The 16,652-nt window shown below is 34.1% G+C and overlaps 3 protein-coding genes and 1 long non-coding RNA gene across 4 annotated transcripts; 2 read left to right on the top strand and 2 right to left on the bottom strand.

Annotated features, from left to right (window-relative positions):
* Positions 1 to 3,244: 3,244 nt before the first annotated feature.
* On the top strand, positions 3,245 to 4,106 carry LOC121115396 (uncharacterized). The gene is made up of 2 exons (XR_005863474.2): positions 3,245 to 3,462; positions 3,524 to 4,106. It is a non-coding gene; the product is annotated as an uncharacterized lncRNA (long non-coding RNA).
* Positions 4,107 to 10,097: 5,991 nt separating this feature from the next.
* On the top strand, positions 10,098 to 12,051 carry Ns1 (Nucleostemin 1). Its single transcript, XM_040707890.2, has 2 exons — positions 10,098 to 10,449; positions 10,514 to 12,051. Exons 1-2 carry the CDS (start codon positions 10,197 to 10,199, stop codon positions 11,992 to 11,994), a joined length of 1,734 nt encoding a protein of 577 aa, XP_040563824.1. The 5' UTR covers positions 10,098 to 10,196; the 3' UTR covers positions 11,995 to 12,051.
* On the bottom strand, positions 12,041 to 13,087 carry LOC121114060 (MYG1 protein C27H6.8). Its single transcript, XM_040707892.2, has one exon. It carries the CDS (start codon positions 13,085 to 13,087, stop codon positions 12,077 to 12,079), a length of 1,011 nt encoding a protein of 336 aa, XP_040563826.1. The 3' UTR covers positions 12,041 to 12,076.
* Positions 13,088 to 13,105: 18 nt separating this feature from the next.
* Positions 13,106 to 16,493, bottom strand: LOC121114054 (elongation factor-like GTPase 1). Its single transcript, XM_040707887.2, has 2 exons — positions 14,562 to 16,493; positions 13,106 to 14,432 (listed from the first exon to the last, which is right to left on the bottom strand). Exons 1-2 carry the CDS (start codon positions 16,491 to 16,493, stop codon positions 13,284 to 13,286), a joined length of 3,081 nt encoding a protein of 1,026 aa, XP_040563821.1. The 3' UTR covers positions 13,106 to 13,283.
* Positions 16,494 to 16,652: the final 159 nt, after the last annotated feature.

Genomic DNA, 16,652 nt, shown 5'->3' with positions numbered 1-16,652 from the left:
ATAATCCTTATAATACTAGAAACCTGTAAGCATAGGCTCAAGCTCCCACGCTACAAACTGGGTAGAAGAACTGAGAAATTACTACAATGACAAAGAATAAGTACATAAAGACATTTTTTAACCATTTGTCCTATTAGAAAAAAAAACCACTCATTTATTCGATTCAAATAGTAGAATATACATCTATACCTAAAAAAAGGAGCATGTTTACTCAAATCTACAATCACCATTTTCACTTTCTAATTATTCTTCCTTTTTTTTCTTTCTCTCACTCTTTCTATACCAAGGTCTTTGTTTCCCTAGACTTAACTAGATATTCAATATGCTGTCACATAAAAAAATATAGATATAGGTATACATGTAAATCCAGCTTGTTTTTTAGCTGGCCCGTTAATTTGTAATTGATAGTATAAAGAATTTTCTTATTTTCTTAGCTGTTGTCATTATTATTCAATTCCTGAGTAGTGAGCATCCTTTCCTAAATAGATTCAATTATATTCCAAAGCTGATTGAACATTTTTTTGTGGTCATAAAAGAAGGAGCGTAACCTTGATGATTTGTTGCAGAGTTATCATTTGTAAGTCTTTGTTGGACTTAGAGTAGAATTGGGGATTAAAATCGGAGTAACTCTAGCAAATGTCCTATTTTATATCCTTTTGACCTTCCTCTCTTGTCACATCTAATTGTAGCTGATCTAATGAAACGCCATGAGCATTATTCTTTCTTTCCTCCAAAATATTCTTCAAATTGTTAAGGTTACCATGTTGATTTTCAGTTTCTTTTTTTAACATGCCCATTCCACACTGGATTTTCACCTTTGAATATAGGAAATTAATGAATTAGATACTACATTTTCTAATTTTAATTTGAATGAGTGTGAATCAATGAAGTAGCTAAGAATGAATGATACTAATTTATATGTGTTCAATATAAAACCAAGATACTTTTTAACAACCACTTCCATCATCCTGATATAAATAAAATAACAATTTTTGATATACATATTAAAGTTTTATTTACATCATAATATTTAAATTTAATAAGTAAAGTAAGATAGACGTTTAAAATATTTATCTATAATAAAAAGCAGATTTTTGATATATCTTATAGATATTAGATATAAGAATATACAATCTTTGTGAAGCTATAACATAATTTATTTTTACCTTTTAATTATCCAGTATTCAACTCCTTGTTTTTTTGTCTGATTATCAGAGGTTCAGAGAAGCAATAGATACTAATCTGTGTTTTCTCTTCAATCACTTTACTCGTACAGACACTTATAGTGGATATAGCTCAATAATATGATCAAAAACTTTATCATTTGAGAATTTCTTTCGCCACATATACTCTGGAAGATAGTTGGGAAAGAGAACTCTTCAAGTGTACTTTGAGCTATCCAGATTATCATGATAATAATTATTATGGTGATGCATTTTATGATGGATTTTAATATATTAGGTTGCTGTAGGATTAATATTAAGTTGAGTCTATAGATAGAGAGAGAAAAAAAAGGAAGAATAACTAGAAAGAGAAAGTGGTGATGGTAGATTTTAGTAAACATGCTCCTCTCTTTTAGGTATAGATATAACTCATAAAGTTGATCACTACTTTTTCAAGAGCTCGGGAAATGTCCAAAACACCATCAAATTTTACATTCCCCCTCGTCTCATTTGGGACTTTCAGAAGTTTTCCTACAATATCTCTAATAGTTTCAGCCAGAATTATACTGTGACTATGCTTGTTCCAAAGGGATTGACATTTTCCAAAAGCTTTTTAAAATAATCCTTTGAACAAAAAATCTTTAAAAACTGAATCTATGTTATTCTGTTTAATCAAATACCTGGATAAAGAGATAATTAGATTGTATTCTTGTCGCTGGATTGAAGGGGATACCAGAAAATAAAGTAATACGATGTACGCGCGTAAAAGGTTAGAATAGAACTATATTATAATAAGCAAAGATGTAAATCCGGTGTGTTTTTTAGCTGGCCCGTTAATTTGTAATTGGTAAAATAAAGAAGGAATTTTCTTTTCCTAAGCAGTTGTTATTATTATTTAATTCCTGAGTAGTGAACATATTTTCATAAATAGATTCAATTATATTCCAAACCTGATTGGACATTTGTGTGTACTCATAGAAGACGGAGCGTCACCCTGATGATTTGTTGCGGAGTTATAATTGTAAGTCTTTGTTGGACTCAGAGTAGGATTGGGGATCGAAATAGGATTCATTCTAGCAAATGTCATTTTTTTATATCCTTTTGACCTTCCTCTCTTGTCACATCTAATTGTAGCTGGTCTAATGAAACGTCATGAACATTATTATTTCTCTTCTCCTAAACATTCTTCAAATTGTCAGGGTTATCATGTTGATTTTTGGTTTCATTTTTTTTTACATGCAGATTCTACACTGGATTTTCATCATTAATAATAAAATAATAAGTATATATCGTACGTTACAACAAACTACTTTGTACATGAGAATAAAATCAGTTTTACTTCCATATACAACAAGATGACATTTGGAATCTTTTATAAAGACAAATGTTAATTCAAAAAAAGTGAATATTTTCATCCAGGAAATAATTTTTCTTGTTCTTGCTCATCATTTCGGATTCCATAATTTCAAAACACTATATGCATTGTCAGTAATGATTGCTCCATCACACTTACTTTGTAGGCCATAGTCTGGTTTTGAAGGCATTGGCAGTTTTATTGCGAGTGTAGCTGCATTTTATTCTAGAGCATGGTAATACTGATTGACCAAAAACAAAATCAAGTTCTATCTAATGGCACTTTACACCAATATAGCCACGCATTGCAGCAGATCAACAATCTGTTGTCATAGAGAAACAGTCAATTCAGACGAATGTATTTATAAATCAAAAGAGAACATTTGTGCTCTCATTAGATCTAACGGCGATTCTCTCAAATATTCAAATTACATTTAATGACAATGATTAAATTTATAATATTCACATAACCACATGCAAATCAGACAATATTAAGTACAAATGGACAGTGGTTCCCAAACTGTAATAGTAAATAAACCAAAAGTAATTTGCAATAGCTTCTAATAATTCAAATAATGGGGCAAGTAGGTTGTTTACTTAAATTCGTATGTAAACATACCATTAGTGAGTAGCTCTACTTTGCGGAAAAATAATAAACCTCCCTGAATAATAATTATGATTATCCGGCCAAAGAATACTAGCTAGAGAAAGACTTCAGACGAAGTTGAGTCACCTGTTGACATAAGTCCCTTAATTTTATTACTCATTGTTATTACCTATTTTAGACTTTATGGAAGTGATTTTAATTTTTATTAAGTGATAATTAAATTAAAAATATTCTTGACTCAAAGTGGTTTTCCAAAGATGAGTTGAACAACCCAAGAAGTTAATTTGCAAGAATCTATTTTTTTCAAGAAATAAGAAAAGTATGAAGTCCTTCCCGCAAGTAGTCCTTGAATTACAATTTGTATTCAAATCTATCTATTAATCAATGTTACTATTATAAGGTTAGGCAACAAGAAAATTGCATTTTTTCTCCGGAAATAGTTTTTAGACGATTCTGGACTGCCTCTCCTCATTTCGATGCTAATGTCAAATAAGTTCAATCTTCGGAATCTATTTCTTTAGTAAGCAAGGACTAACTCACCAAGATAATGAAAGAGCTATCATCCTTTTGGATCAGGATCTTTCAAGATAATACGAGTATAGTCCATTCATGAATTACTCATTATCATGAAGCTGAGAAAAGGGACCATCATTTCTTCTAATGAAAGTCAAGATAATTTTTATTCAACATCTATTAAGAATTTATCATCATACAATTGATAGAAATCTAAATACTGGTATGTTTATCGGAGCCCTTTTATCCCTTATGCAATGGAAAGAAATAACTATGTTCTAATATTTTGCTGTAAATTTTCTAGCATTTTTGAATTAGATACTCAGGACTGATATTTATCACTTCGACTTTTATTTTTTTATGTTAATATTTAATACATACATACATAATGATATCCATATGGTCCTTTTAAATATATTTTTGTATTCTGAAATACATTTCAATTAATTTATAAAGTATTTACTTTACAATTGTTTTGACTAATTTAGGAGTTTAAATGCAATTATTTATTTTAGAATCCATTGGTTGTGGCAAATACCAAACTATTTGATTTAAGTTTATTTAATCCCTTGTTTGAATAAAAAATAGTGATTTCCGTACTACGTATACAGTTCAGAATTTAGGAAGATGAAAGGCATCAGGAAATACTTTCAATAAGACCGCAGTGACAAGCCAATCTTTATTACCATTTCTTTCTCCATAATGTCTAAATGCAGTGATCGTTGACTAATGAAACAAACTCAGGGCTTATTTGCAGAGTTATCTGTATAAAGCCGTTGAAAAACTTTTACATAACATACAAAAAGCATACATCCATATGGTGTACCTCCTCTGTGAATAATCTTTTAGAAGGAAGGATAATTGTGAAATGAGGATTGAGGTTTTGGAGACGCATAATAACTGATTTTATTTCATCTTCAACATTGGTTTCAGTTGAATTTTCAGAAACAAAATCGGAAGTAGACAAGGAATTCAAATAGTCTTGATAAGTCTAAATTAACTTTGGCACACAATCCGATGAAAAATCCATGTGAACCCGAAAATTTAAAATCATGAAATATCAATGACTGATCAATGGAGTCAAAGCACTCATAAAACCCATCGTGTAAGCGAGCTCTGTCCAGTTTTAAATTTAGTTTTTATATCGAAGAAATAGTATCGGGCATTTTTAATGCATGAATTTTATCCATAATATTTTCTTTTAAGATCCGAGTGAAAGAGAGAGTTGCCTTGCTCCTCAGTATTTTGGCTGGCTTAGAAAAATAGGAGGGTATGTTTGGAAACTGAGTTGATATATCATCCTTTTTTGATATTTTTATCAAGATATCCTTACGTGGATAGTTGTTCCAATCTTCAGATTGAATTTTATAGTCGAAAAATGCGAGTCACATATAGCAGAATATTTTGAAGGCTAATGGCTAATTGTTAAAAGAGAGAGCTTTGGTCCATAGACTTCGTCATTTCATATCCTTTGGAAAAATATGGAAACGTCTTTTGGTGGGAGAAGGATGCTTCTTCTCAGACTTAGTTAGCCTGTAGCCACTAAGGCATCCAGGCGTGACACACAGTTTTCCCATTACTTGGATGAACTTATTCTTAAACAGTTTACAGTGTATTCAAATTTCCTCTGTGAAGTGAAAATGAATCCTACTTGGTAGACTTGCCTTGAATGGTTGGTTTCCTTATCTAAGAATTCATTGGTATAAATTATAATAATAATTTATAACTATATTATAACTTACAAATACTGCAATATTGCAATCTGTAAAGATGAAATATTATTAAAATGCCTAAAAAATACACTGGCGTCAGACAACAGTTGACGTAATCTTAAAAGATTGCCTTTAGCAATCCAGCCTGATGTTAGGCCAAGCGACAGAAACACCCCTGGCGGATAATGTATATTTTTTAGTTTGTTCATGCCCTATTGGTTTAATTAAAATTGGTGTGTCAATAAATCTTTATTTGTCTTATGGTGTTCCTTGGGAACAGAAACTTTAGGACCACTGTCTTAGGGTACATGTATTTACAAGGTTTCGTGTACTATCATCCAGTTAACCCCAATAATTTAGCTTGAGCTTGAACACAGAGTTCTAAAGTTTTTGAACTTATATTTGCGTGAGATTTTGAGATCTAATGTCAATTTACTACATAAAAATTTAAAAAAATCGTATTTTAGTTGATAATTTATATTTATATGCTATATACACACATTTATTCACCCCCCTGCTCCATCCACAGCCGTAGACCCCTACGCACGAAGTAGCTGGCGGTGTCTCTGAGAGAACCGATATCTTAGTCTTCTTAAAGAGGCCAACTACATGAGAGACAAACTGTTCAATCGAAGACAGCAGAGATCCGCATAAATAGCATCGAAAAAAAGATTCTACCTTATCTAGAGAAATAACTTCAACCGTCTCTTCTTGCTATCTATAAAATTATTGTATAACTCGCAAATTTGTTGATGTTATATCAGTAGTAAGAGGTAGAAACAGAAAAAAATAATACAAATTTATATAAACGACCGAAAATTAGAGTGATTATATCGTTCTTTATTTTAAACATTGAGCGTGCTCCAGCTCTCACTCCATAATTTTGAGCACCGCTCACTAATTCGTTTTATATATATGATAAAAAGGGGCTAGCCTAGGATTTTGACCATTTTAACATTCCTAGCTACAATTTACAAAATGCACGGCTCTGTATGAGAAGGATATGTTCGTATGAATTATAATCAAGATTTACAAACATAGAGTACAGACACTACAGTGTTTACTCAACTGGGTCCAAAAGTACCAGTTTTATATGCCAATAATATCACAGACTTTTTGGACTGTTATTCATTCAAAAAAAGCACCTATATTTTAATAAAATATGCTTCAAGCCCACCCATAATGAATCCAAGATGTTTAATCATACAATATTTCATCAAATTACCATGGAAAGTTATAGAATATGCACCGAATGCAGATTATTGACGCGTGGGAGTTCAATAGAATAGTGTTTGGCTCAACAGACTCATAAGTCATAATAGATGAAGTAGGAGTTGTATTACATCTTGAATGCCCTCAATAGATTGACGGTTATTGTTAAAAACTTGCACAAAACCTTTCCTAATTTATTGGTTATCTAATTATCTTGCACAACGTACGTAGAATAGATGTCATCTCCGAATCTTAAAATAGTAGTTCTTCCGGAGAAGCTCCGCTCATTAAATTAACTTTATAAATTTTATCTATGAGAACATAACTTGTATAAAAATTCTACAAAATATATATCATATCAATCCATTTAATCTTTCGAGCAATTCTTTAAAGAGAGGTAATTATCATATTATTACTAAAACGATAAAGTAAGATCGTAAAAAATGCTAAAGATGTCAATGTCGATGTTTTAATGACATTTTTAGAATCAATAATGACAAAAAATATGGAACTTTTATTGATGTATTATAAAAATTATATTTATTTTTTCACAGAGGCTTAATTCATTTATTGTTGTTTAATAAAATATAGTTAACAGTTATCAATGTTATTATTGCAAATTTAGTCAGGAACGATTTTGTGTTCTCACTGAAAATTTACTAACATAATTGATGACGTCATTGGGAACCAAATACAGGAATATTAACGCAGAATGCATAATGACCCAAATTCTTGGAGGGGCCCGAAAACCACGGTTACTTTAGCCAATGATTTTCAAAGTGGGGGCCATGAGGGGAGGCTGGGGGGAGGCGCAGGAAGATGGAGAATTGCTTTCAGTCTACACATACATGCTAAACATGTTTCGTATAAAGGGGGCCTCACCTAAAAATGCATAAGTCCAGGGGGGTCTTGGCAAAGTAAAGTTTGGGAAGCCCTGGCTTAAGAAATATTATAATTATCATATTAATTGGGCCGTGACAAGCTTAGTAGCGGTCTGGGTCTTTAATGAACCCCACCCCTTCCGTCTTTTATTTACACCGTCTGGTGCCTAAAACTACTTTCCATATATGTAAGAACCCCTTAGCTATTTGGAACTCAGATACAACTGTATCGCACTGGCGACTTAAAAAAATCATTGGAAAAGGCTGTAATTGAAAAAAAAAACTCAGAAAATTGACTTATTGATTAAAGCTAATTTATTTTTTATAATATATATACAAACACAAGAACCGAGAACGATAAGCAATATATTGCGGTCTCGGTTCCGGTTTTAGCGATTCAAGAACCGGAACCAATAGAACCGCTAGACCGATAAGGGCCAACCTCGGGAATATATATAGGCAATGAATACTTAAACAAGTTCTTAAGATATTATTGCTATAGGGAATTATTGAAAACCCTAAGTATATTATTAATAAATAAGGAATCAATTAAAAGACAAATGTAAATTACTAAATAACCAATGTGTTTACCCTCCTTTAACAGGTTCTATCCTTTTTATGAACTTTGTAATTAATCAAATAGAGTAGTAGGATATAAAATTAAATAATATGATTTAATATTGAACCAAAGATAACGAGGGGACATGACTTTTTAGATGCAAAAAAGTAACTTTATTCTCAAATAAAATACATGTTTAATTTCAATTAATAAGTTTTTTATATTTTTATTAATATTTGATATTCATTATATTTTTTATTATACAAGTTCAAACTTTTAATAAATACAGGGTCGTTCATCAGGTAAATCCAGACTTCCTTTAACTACATCCAGATTCCAGAGTGATCTTTGATCAATAAGAGAAGCAAGAAGAGGTTTGAAATTTTATTTTACAAGTTCGAATTAAACAAAAGAAAAAAACAACAACATTGAATGTGTGCCATTTTCGGAAATCATTCGCTTTATACGAACCCTAAAGGATTTGTAGGCCTTAACCACGTCTACGAGAGAGATTTTCTTCTAGTACTTGATGATGGAGGCCTTCAAGGAGTCTATGCTGTTGTGTGAATTGACAGATACTTTCTTCTTTAACTCCCCCTAAAGGAAGTAATCTATGGGATTCATATAATTAGAAATGGATTAGAGGGCCAGGTGGGGGGGGGAGTTAAAATGACACCCACTCTCTCCTTTGTATCAAAGAAAAATGGGGGGCATAACACTGCCGTTGCACTCAATTACCCCAAGGGGTGTGCTGGCCGGAAACTTGGTTTTAAAGACGTGGGGGGAGGGGGGATTAGCCATCTGTTATTCTGGATGTTGTAGAATCTGTCGAGAGTCCTTTGTTTCTCATCTGAATAAAAGATGATTCGTTTACCATAACACTTCAAATCGTTCACCAATTTTCTTCCGTAGGCAACCCAGCTGGCCTACATTTTCTCCACATGGATATGCCTTGTATAGGGGCATGAGTTCAGCCTCAGATCAGTGTTTATGGCCCTGGAGACTGTTGCACGGCTTACTTGACGCTTTTTGGTATACTTCTTCGGTGAAGTAGTCTGTATTGACTCAAAACATATAACTCTTATGGAAAAAAATATGTCATTTAAATATGTAAATTTTGACTGTATTAGCCGTCATTAGTTTTACAGAGACAATACTAGAAATAAGGAAGTTATCAGCTCTAAATCAAAATCCTCATTTTTCTTCCAAATAGAATTGGATCATCGAAAAATGATACTATTAACATCTTAAAAGAAATGGTTGAAATAGAAATGTGAAGATCATTGATAAAGCCGCAAACTTCGGAATCAGTGAAAAAATATTCTGCTAATTCATAAAAAGTTAAAAGAAAATGGAAGGCCAAATTAAAAGAATTCAAAGATCCTATTGAAATAGAGAAAGTAGATATTTTGCATTTGCAAGAAGTATATAACTTCAAAATAGAAAAAGCATATGGTTAAAAGTATTGCAATCTGTATTCGAGTAACAACTATCATTTCCATGGAAGTTTAAACAATATGCAAAATTATATTACTTAGGGAAAGTGTCATCCAGTGCTTTAGTCAATTAATACAGAAAAATATATGACTATATTTTATCTAATTATGGACTGTGAGTAAAGTAATATAATATTACTTATCAATAAAATAGCAAAAGATATTAATGTACCATATTACATTTAAGTATTTAATAATTATAAGATTAAGAAGTTATTTACTAATTGATATATTTAATTTTAATACATTCATCAATATGAGGTTGGTTATGGTTCAATGCGTGTTATGTCCAGCAACTGCTTCTTTGATAACATTTAAACTGCATGCTTGACCCAAGCAAGGTTACCAGAAATAAAAATAATTCTTTAATAAATCTGCAATGCTTGCCAGCAATTTTCTTGTAGCCTAACCTTCTTCTAATATTAACATTGATAGTTAATATCTCTATAATGGCAGTAATAACTTCCCATAATTATAATTTATATATCTATCATATTAATGAAGCAATAATTAGCCACACCGGAAAGGAAGGGTTTGGTGATGTTAAAATTTGGTAGCCTAATATGTAGCTAGATGTCGCTTTTGAGTATTTTTTTAGTAGCTACGTACCTCTAAAAGAAATTGAAATATAAATACAAATAAAAACAAACGTCACTGTTTTGAAGTAGTAGAACACGTGTTTAGGTTGTGAGGAGTTGAGATGAAACAAGCACTGAAGAAACGGACAAAGCGAGTCACAACTCGTGAAAGAGTCAAACGGGAAAAGAAGAAGCGGGAGTATGAGCGTAAAGTTCGTAGAGATAAAAAGGCGCATCCAGAGAAATATCGTAAATCCAAGAAGGATCCTGGAGTTCCCAAGTCCTGCCCTTTCAAAGAAGAGATTCTTTTAGAGGCCATTGCTGGTAAACAAGCCAAAGAGAATGAAAAGCTCAAACGAAGAGAGGAGATCCAAGGTTTGTAGCTCTTACTTTTATTCCTATGATCCCTGGGAACTTATTTTCTCCTTCTTCCTTGTAGCTCAAAGAGCCCTTGAAAAAGCCAATCTTCTCAACAAAAAGCGTGAAAAGGGCTATGAAGGTCTCATTGAAGATGCTCAAGCCAAAACCACGGAATTTGAAAAACACATGGGGAGCTCCAAGCTCGAAGTCAATGGAAGTGGCCTCTCAGACAAGTCTGCAAAGGCATATTACAAGGAATTTCGTCAAGTTCTTGAGCGTGCTGATGTAATTCTTCAAGTTTTAGATGCACGAGATCCCCTAGGAACCAGATCTCGAGAGGTAGAAGAAACCATCCTTAATGCAGCTTCCAAGAAGCGCCTTGTACTCGTTCTTAATAAAGCTGACTTAATTCCCAAAGCAAATCTGGAGGCATGGATACGTTATTTAAGGCGCGTTTTTCCTACAGTTGCTTTTAAGTGTTCCACTCAGTCTCAAGGAAGTCGTCTTGGTCAGTCCAATAAGTCCCTGGCAAAAAGCTCAGATAAGGATTTACAAACTTCCAAATGTATCGGTGCAGATTCTCTTATATGTTTATTGAGTAATTATTGTCGAAATAAGGATGTCAAAACGTCGATCCGAGTTGGTATCGTGGGATTGCCTAATGTAGGAAAGAGTTCCCTTATTAACAGTCTTAAACGCTCAAGAGCCTGTAACGTTGGATCTACTCCAGGACTCACTAAGAATGTGCAAGAAGTTCAATTAGATTCAAAGATTAAGCTATTAGACTCTCCAGGAATGATTCTAGCTTCGGGTCCTATGTCCGATGCAAGCATTGCCCTGAAAAACGCAGTTCGAGTAGAATCCCTCGAAGATCCAATTACTCCTGTTGAAGCTATTCTCTCAAGATGCAATAAGCAACAATTCATGCTTAAATATAACATCTCAGAATATGAAGACACAAATGAATTTCTTAATCTGATTGCCAAGGCCCAAGGAAAGGTTAAGAAGGGAGGTATACCGGATCGTGTAGCAGCTGCTCGAATCATTCTTCAGGATTGGAATGGGGGTAAAATTAAATACTTTACTCATCCACCTGAGTACGAAGCTGTCGAAACACACGTCAGCTCCGAAATCGTATCCGAATTTTCGAGTGACTTTAAATTAGATCAAGTCTCTTTTGATAAAATGGAGAGTGATGAGTTGGACCGTCTTCCTGATGTTCTCAATTCAGACACTATGCAAATTGAAAGCTCTGGTATCGTTAATAATGTCATAACAATAGAGGATATGGAGATGGATAGTGAGAATATATTACCTAACAAAATATCGATTATGGAGTCGGAAGCAGTTAAAAAGAGCTCTGTCCCAGATAAAAATCCCAAATTCATCAATGATGGAAATCTCAAGCTTAAAAAACTAAATAAAATCAGAGAGAAGAAAGAGAAGAAGCAAAAGAGGCGAAAAGACGGCATAGCTTCTGATCTTGCTCAGGGGATGGAATCAGCCTTTAATACCCTAACTAATGAAGCATATAATTTTGATGAAGATTTTGATAAATAATAACTAAATTGTTAATGTTACCTATGTTAGTTAAAATAACAAACTATTATATTATTATTCTATTATTTTTATTTCAATTATTTTAAGAGTTAAGTGTATCCACAGCCATTTGAAGTGCTCCACTCCTTGTCTTGTTTCCACCAATAAATCCCCCAGCATGCACAAATATACACCCAGGGATCCCTGAAACTTCAGATAGTTCTCCGTCTCTTAGACCTCTCCACTCTTTTTTCAACTTGAGTCGTTGATTGAAATGATCACCTTCTACAGACACTGCAAGGACTCTCCAGGTGTCATTAGAGGCATCATGAAAAATAACGTATAGGATTTCAATTCCTTCTTCTTTTTCAATTTGATATATATGTTCAGAGAACGGACACCCATCTCTATCAAATGCAATAATTTTCCCAGATTCATGGACCTGTAGCCTCTTCTGAACAGCTTCCTTAACAATTCTTCGGGCGGGCCACCATACTTGAGCATAATAATCAATTCTATCCAGAAACTCGGGTCGTACCAAATTAATGGCATCAAAGAATTTACTGTCGAAGTCCCGTACAATGTCGTTCCAATTTGGTTTCAATTGAGATACTCTGGACGCAAGATTAGTGGTCACATCGTAGCGAGCCACACCATCATGGGTGGGTATTCCATTATCTCCAGCATCAATTTCTTCAATGAACTTTTTGTATACTCGCTCGAAAACCATTTTAATTACCTCTTCAGTCTCTTCTACATTGATCTCTTTTAATCTTTGTCCAATAACTTCTTTTCCATAATGGGCATAAATCAAACCAGCAGAGCTGAGTTTGGTAACATAAGGCATGCCCTCAATAATGGTAGAGAGAGATTCATTAAAAGTTTTCTGATGATGATCATAACGACTGAGAGAATGGTCATAAACCCCACCAACATCAACAACAATATCGCAAGTATCAAGAATCTTCTGATCTCGTGTTCTTATTATTTCAGCATCCTTGAATTTTGGCAAAAGCTTGAGCATCATACATGCTGTAACTTCATCCGCATGAAATACACCGTTATGAGTTCCAATTTTTAGTGCCATTTTTAACAGTTTTGAAGATTGATTCATTAACCTTCGCAATGGATGTCTATAAAAGAAAAGAAAAATAGATTGATGTTTGCAAGTAAACTCTCAAATGGCAATCATAAGCGTAAATATTTAATTGTAAATTCAATAATTATAACAATAAAGTGAATGGCAAAAAAAAATTATATTTATTGTTGAATTATCTTTTGCAAAAATTTATTCCTAAAAGAGAATTCAACTATTTCTTTTTAGAAATGGTACGTTGCTTCTCTCCATGCTCCACAATTTTTTCATCAATGGCTAGGCCTTTTCTCTTTCGAACATTGTTCATATAGCACCTTGCAATATTAGCAGAGTCAGCTTTATCACCAAAATGTAAGAGCTCTTCATCCGTCACAGGAACCCAAAAAGGATCGATATCTATTATTTCCCAATGACTAAAAACTAACTGTGGCATAGCAAGTCCAGATGTTTGTTTCCTGATCACATTGCAAAAATTCAAACTCTCAACAACAGGCAAATTTGCAGTCACAGTAAAAGTTGAAGAGCCTTCAATCATTTTTTCTTTCACCACTTTACCATGTCGCTTGCCCAAAACCGCATACATTTTTCCGAGAACCTCAGCTTTCACCATAATATCACAAGTGTACATACCAGCCATGAGTCTCTGAGGTTGGGCTTGAAATGCAGACTTACATCCCTCCTTTACAGTCGATATTATTTGACCCGATAGAGGTCCATACGAAGAAGATTCCATGTCTTTGGAAGAGTTGATACTCCACTCACTAACAATGAAGCCAACTCCTCGCATGGGTTCATCACAAAGTGGACCTGCAGATGAGGCCAATTGAAATCCGTTAAGAAAACTAGAAACATAGTTTTTATGTAATGATTCCATTGAAATCATGCGATCCCAAACAGAAAAGGGAATTTGTTCATATTCTGGGAGGAAGTTAAACAATAGATTAGTAGGGGTTTTCTTAGGGCCAAATGCCCAAATTCGAGAAGCAGTTATATTATTTACTCTGCAGAGTTCATCACGCTCAAATAAATTATCGAGGTCCTTTTGAAAGTCTTGCAAAGTTCGCAACGTTTCCTTTGACAAATTACTCATTACATTGCCATCTTCTAAGTTATAGAGTACTTTACTAATGAATTCTGTGCGTTTATCTAGTAATTTAATTAAATCAGATGGAAGTGGTATTGCTCTCATTTTAATTAAAGATTGTTTATCTGGAGTTTCAATGTCTATTACATTATTGACTTTTTCTTCCGTTTCTGCCTCTATTTGTTCATTGACCATGTCTATCTCTGGTGCTTTCACAATAGTTTCTCTAAATGCTACGATTGGTTCTGATACATTTATATCGATTCCTGCATAGGTTTCCTAACAATATAAATATTTTTTATTAAACAATCTTTCAAAATAAGTTTTTTTTTTTTTTTAATAATGATTTTTAAACATAATTTTTTCTTTGTACCAAAATTATTCATTATAAGATATAATTAAACATACCCTTAAGTCTTTCAAGCATCTTTCTAAGTGAACTTCCCCAGCTGTGATGAGCAAATGTTCTCCTTTGTCTGTGATTAGAATTTGAACGTTTGCATCCGCCTGATTTAACAAATGAAGACCCGTAACAAGTTTATTTAATTCTGATGAAACGGCAGGCTCCAATGCAACCCTCAGAATCGGAGCTGAGGACTTACTCATTTCAATAAAAGGAGGACAAAAGACATTAGAAGAGAGTGTAGCTGATTTTAGTATAAAATCCTCAAGACCTCCAATGCCTATAACATTTCCAGCTGGTGCAGAATCTAAGCCCTCCAAATCTCTTCCAAGAAGTAAATACAAACTACTAACAGTGGCCTTCATAATTGATGATGGGGTATTCCTTAAATTCGATTTTTCATCATAGAAAGAATCTCCGCGTAATAATACTCCCTCTATATTAGAAGGATCGTGCTTGGGACCTAAAACATAAATTTCAGATCCTGGACGTAATGTACCAGAGTACACACGGGCAAAGGCAATAAAAACAGTCTTTTTATCATCTAATTCCTCGACTTCAGTAACTGTTTGTTTACAGCTCTCATTTATTTCTAACTTTTTCATTTGTTCTGCAGTTAAATCGACGTGATTTGAAGCATTTTCATCCCGTAATTTTAACTTTAAAGTATGTGCCGCCCTTGCTTCGTCTCTCTTTTTGGCCAGTTCCTCTGCAGTTAATGCCCTAGGTCGATTTTCCGGTAATTGCTTATGGGATATCGGAAACATTTTCGAAACGAAGACAATGACCGGTTTACTTTCCCCATTTGAGCAATCAAGAAAATCGGATTTCAGTCTTTTACTTTTTTCTGGAAGCGAATCAAAGGGTCTAGCAGGAGAGCTCATCAGGTGTTCAATTCTATCTTCCCTTAATTGTAAGGGACTTGGTAAATGCGAAACCACTGTATCTAAAACAGGTTTGCTTAATGGAAGCCATTGTCCCATGACAGCCGTAATTCTTTGTTTGATATCTGTTGATCGGAGATCTCGCTGATGGACTTTCAATGAAAGAGAAGATAAGATCTTTTCCAACTTGACGTCATCCTTTCGAGAGATGGTTTCATATATATTCCATATATTATCCAGGATCAGTTGAACAAAAAGGGGTTTCTTGGCCTTACTCAGAGCACCTTTCATGATTTTTTGAGTCTTTGTATTCATGTAAAAATCCCCCCAGAGAGTTTGAGAAAGTACTTTATCACTGAAACCCAATTTTTTGGAATATATTTGAGCAAAAGTATTGATACAGAAGGCCCATCCGTGATATGCAGATGCAAATACAACATTCCCTGCATCTGGAGAAAAATATATTCCTGAATCATCTGCATCATCAAGAAGTGCCTCTTCTCCCTCCAGAACAGATGCTGAGAACAATTCCCCAATAATGGCATTGGCTTGCTCTATAATCTGTGTGAGATGCACATAGGCATCCAAGGGACTCATTTGCGTTTCAAGAATGAGTCGATCCATTTTGTTAAGAACCAAAATGGGTTTGATTCCCTCCACCCAAGCTTGCTTTAGGACTGCCCGTGTTTGGGGTTGAACACTTTCCACGACATCAATAAGAACGAGAGCTCCGTCCGAGAGTCTAACGGCTGTGCAGACCTCTGATGAGAAATCCACGTGTCCAGGAGAATCAATGAGGTTGATGAGGTGATTCTCATGGTATAGAGATACAGCAGAGGATTTCATCGTAATGCCTCGAGCCTGTTCGTCCGGTCTGGAGTCCAAGTATCGAAGTGTGCCAGAAAGTCTTTGAGAAATGATCCCATTGCAGGCAAGAAGAGAATCTGCCAATGTGGTTTTCCCATGGTCCACGTGCGCCAAGATGCAAATGTTGCGAATGTGGTTGGGATGTCCTTGGAGGTCCTTGAGTTTCTCAGTGAGGACATGCGGCATTCTCCACTAATCAATGTTTGATGTTTTGATTCAGGAGAACCTTTTAAGAATAAGTGTTTTGAATGAGTTGAATACTCAGGCCCAGCTACCTTGCTAAGCCATAGGCCATAGCCAATAAGTAGTATTCACTATTGTATTCGAGATGGACTCGCAAACCAA

Source organism: Lepeophtheirus salmonis, chromosome 3 (assembly GCF_016086655.4).
Source record: "Lepeophtheirus salmonis chromosome 3, UVic_Lsal_1.4, whole genome shotgun sequence".
Taxonomy (NCBI): domain Eukaryota; kingdom Metazoa; phylum Arthropoda; class Copepoda; order Siphonostomatoida; family Caligidae; genus Lepeophtheirus; species Lepeophtheirus salmonis.
The sequence above is the reverse complement of the archived record's forward strand: the minus strand, read 5'-3'. Positions and strand labels throughout refer to the sequence as shown.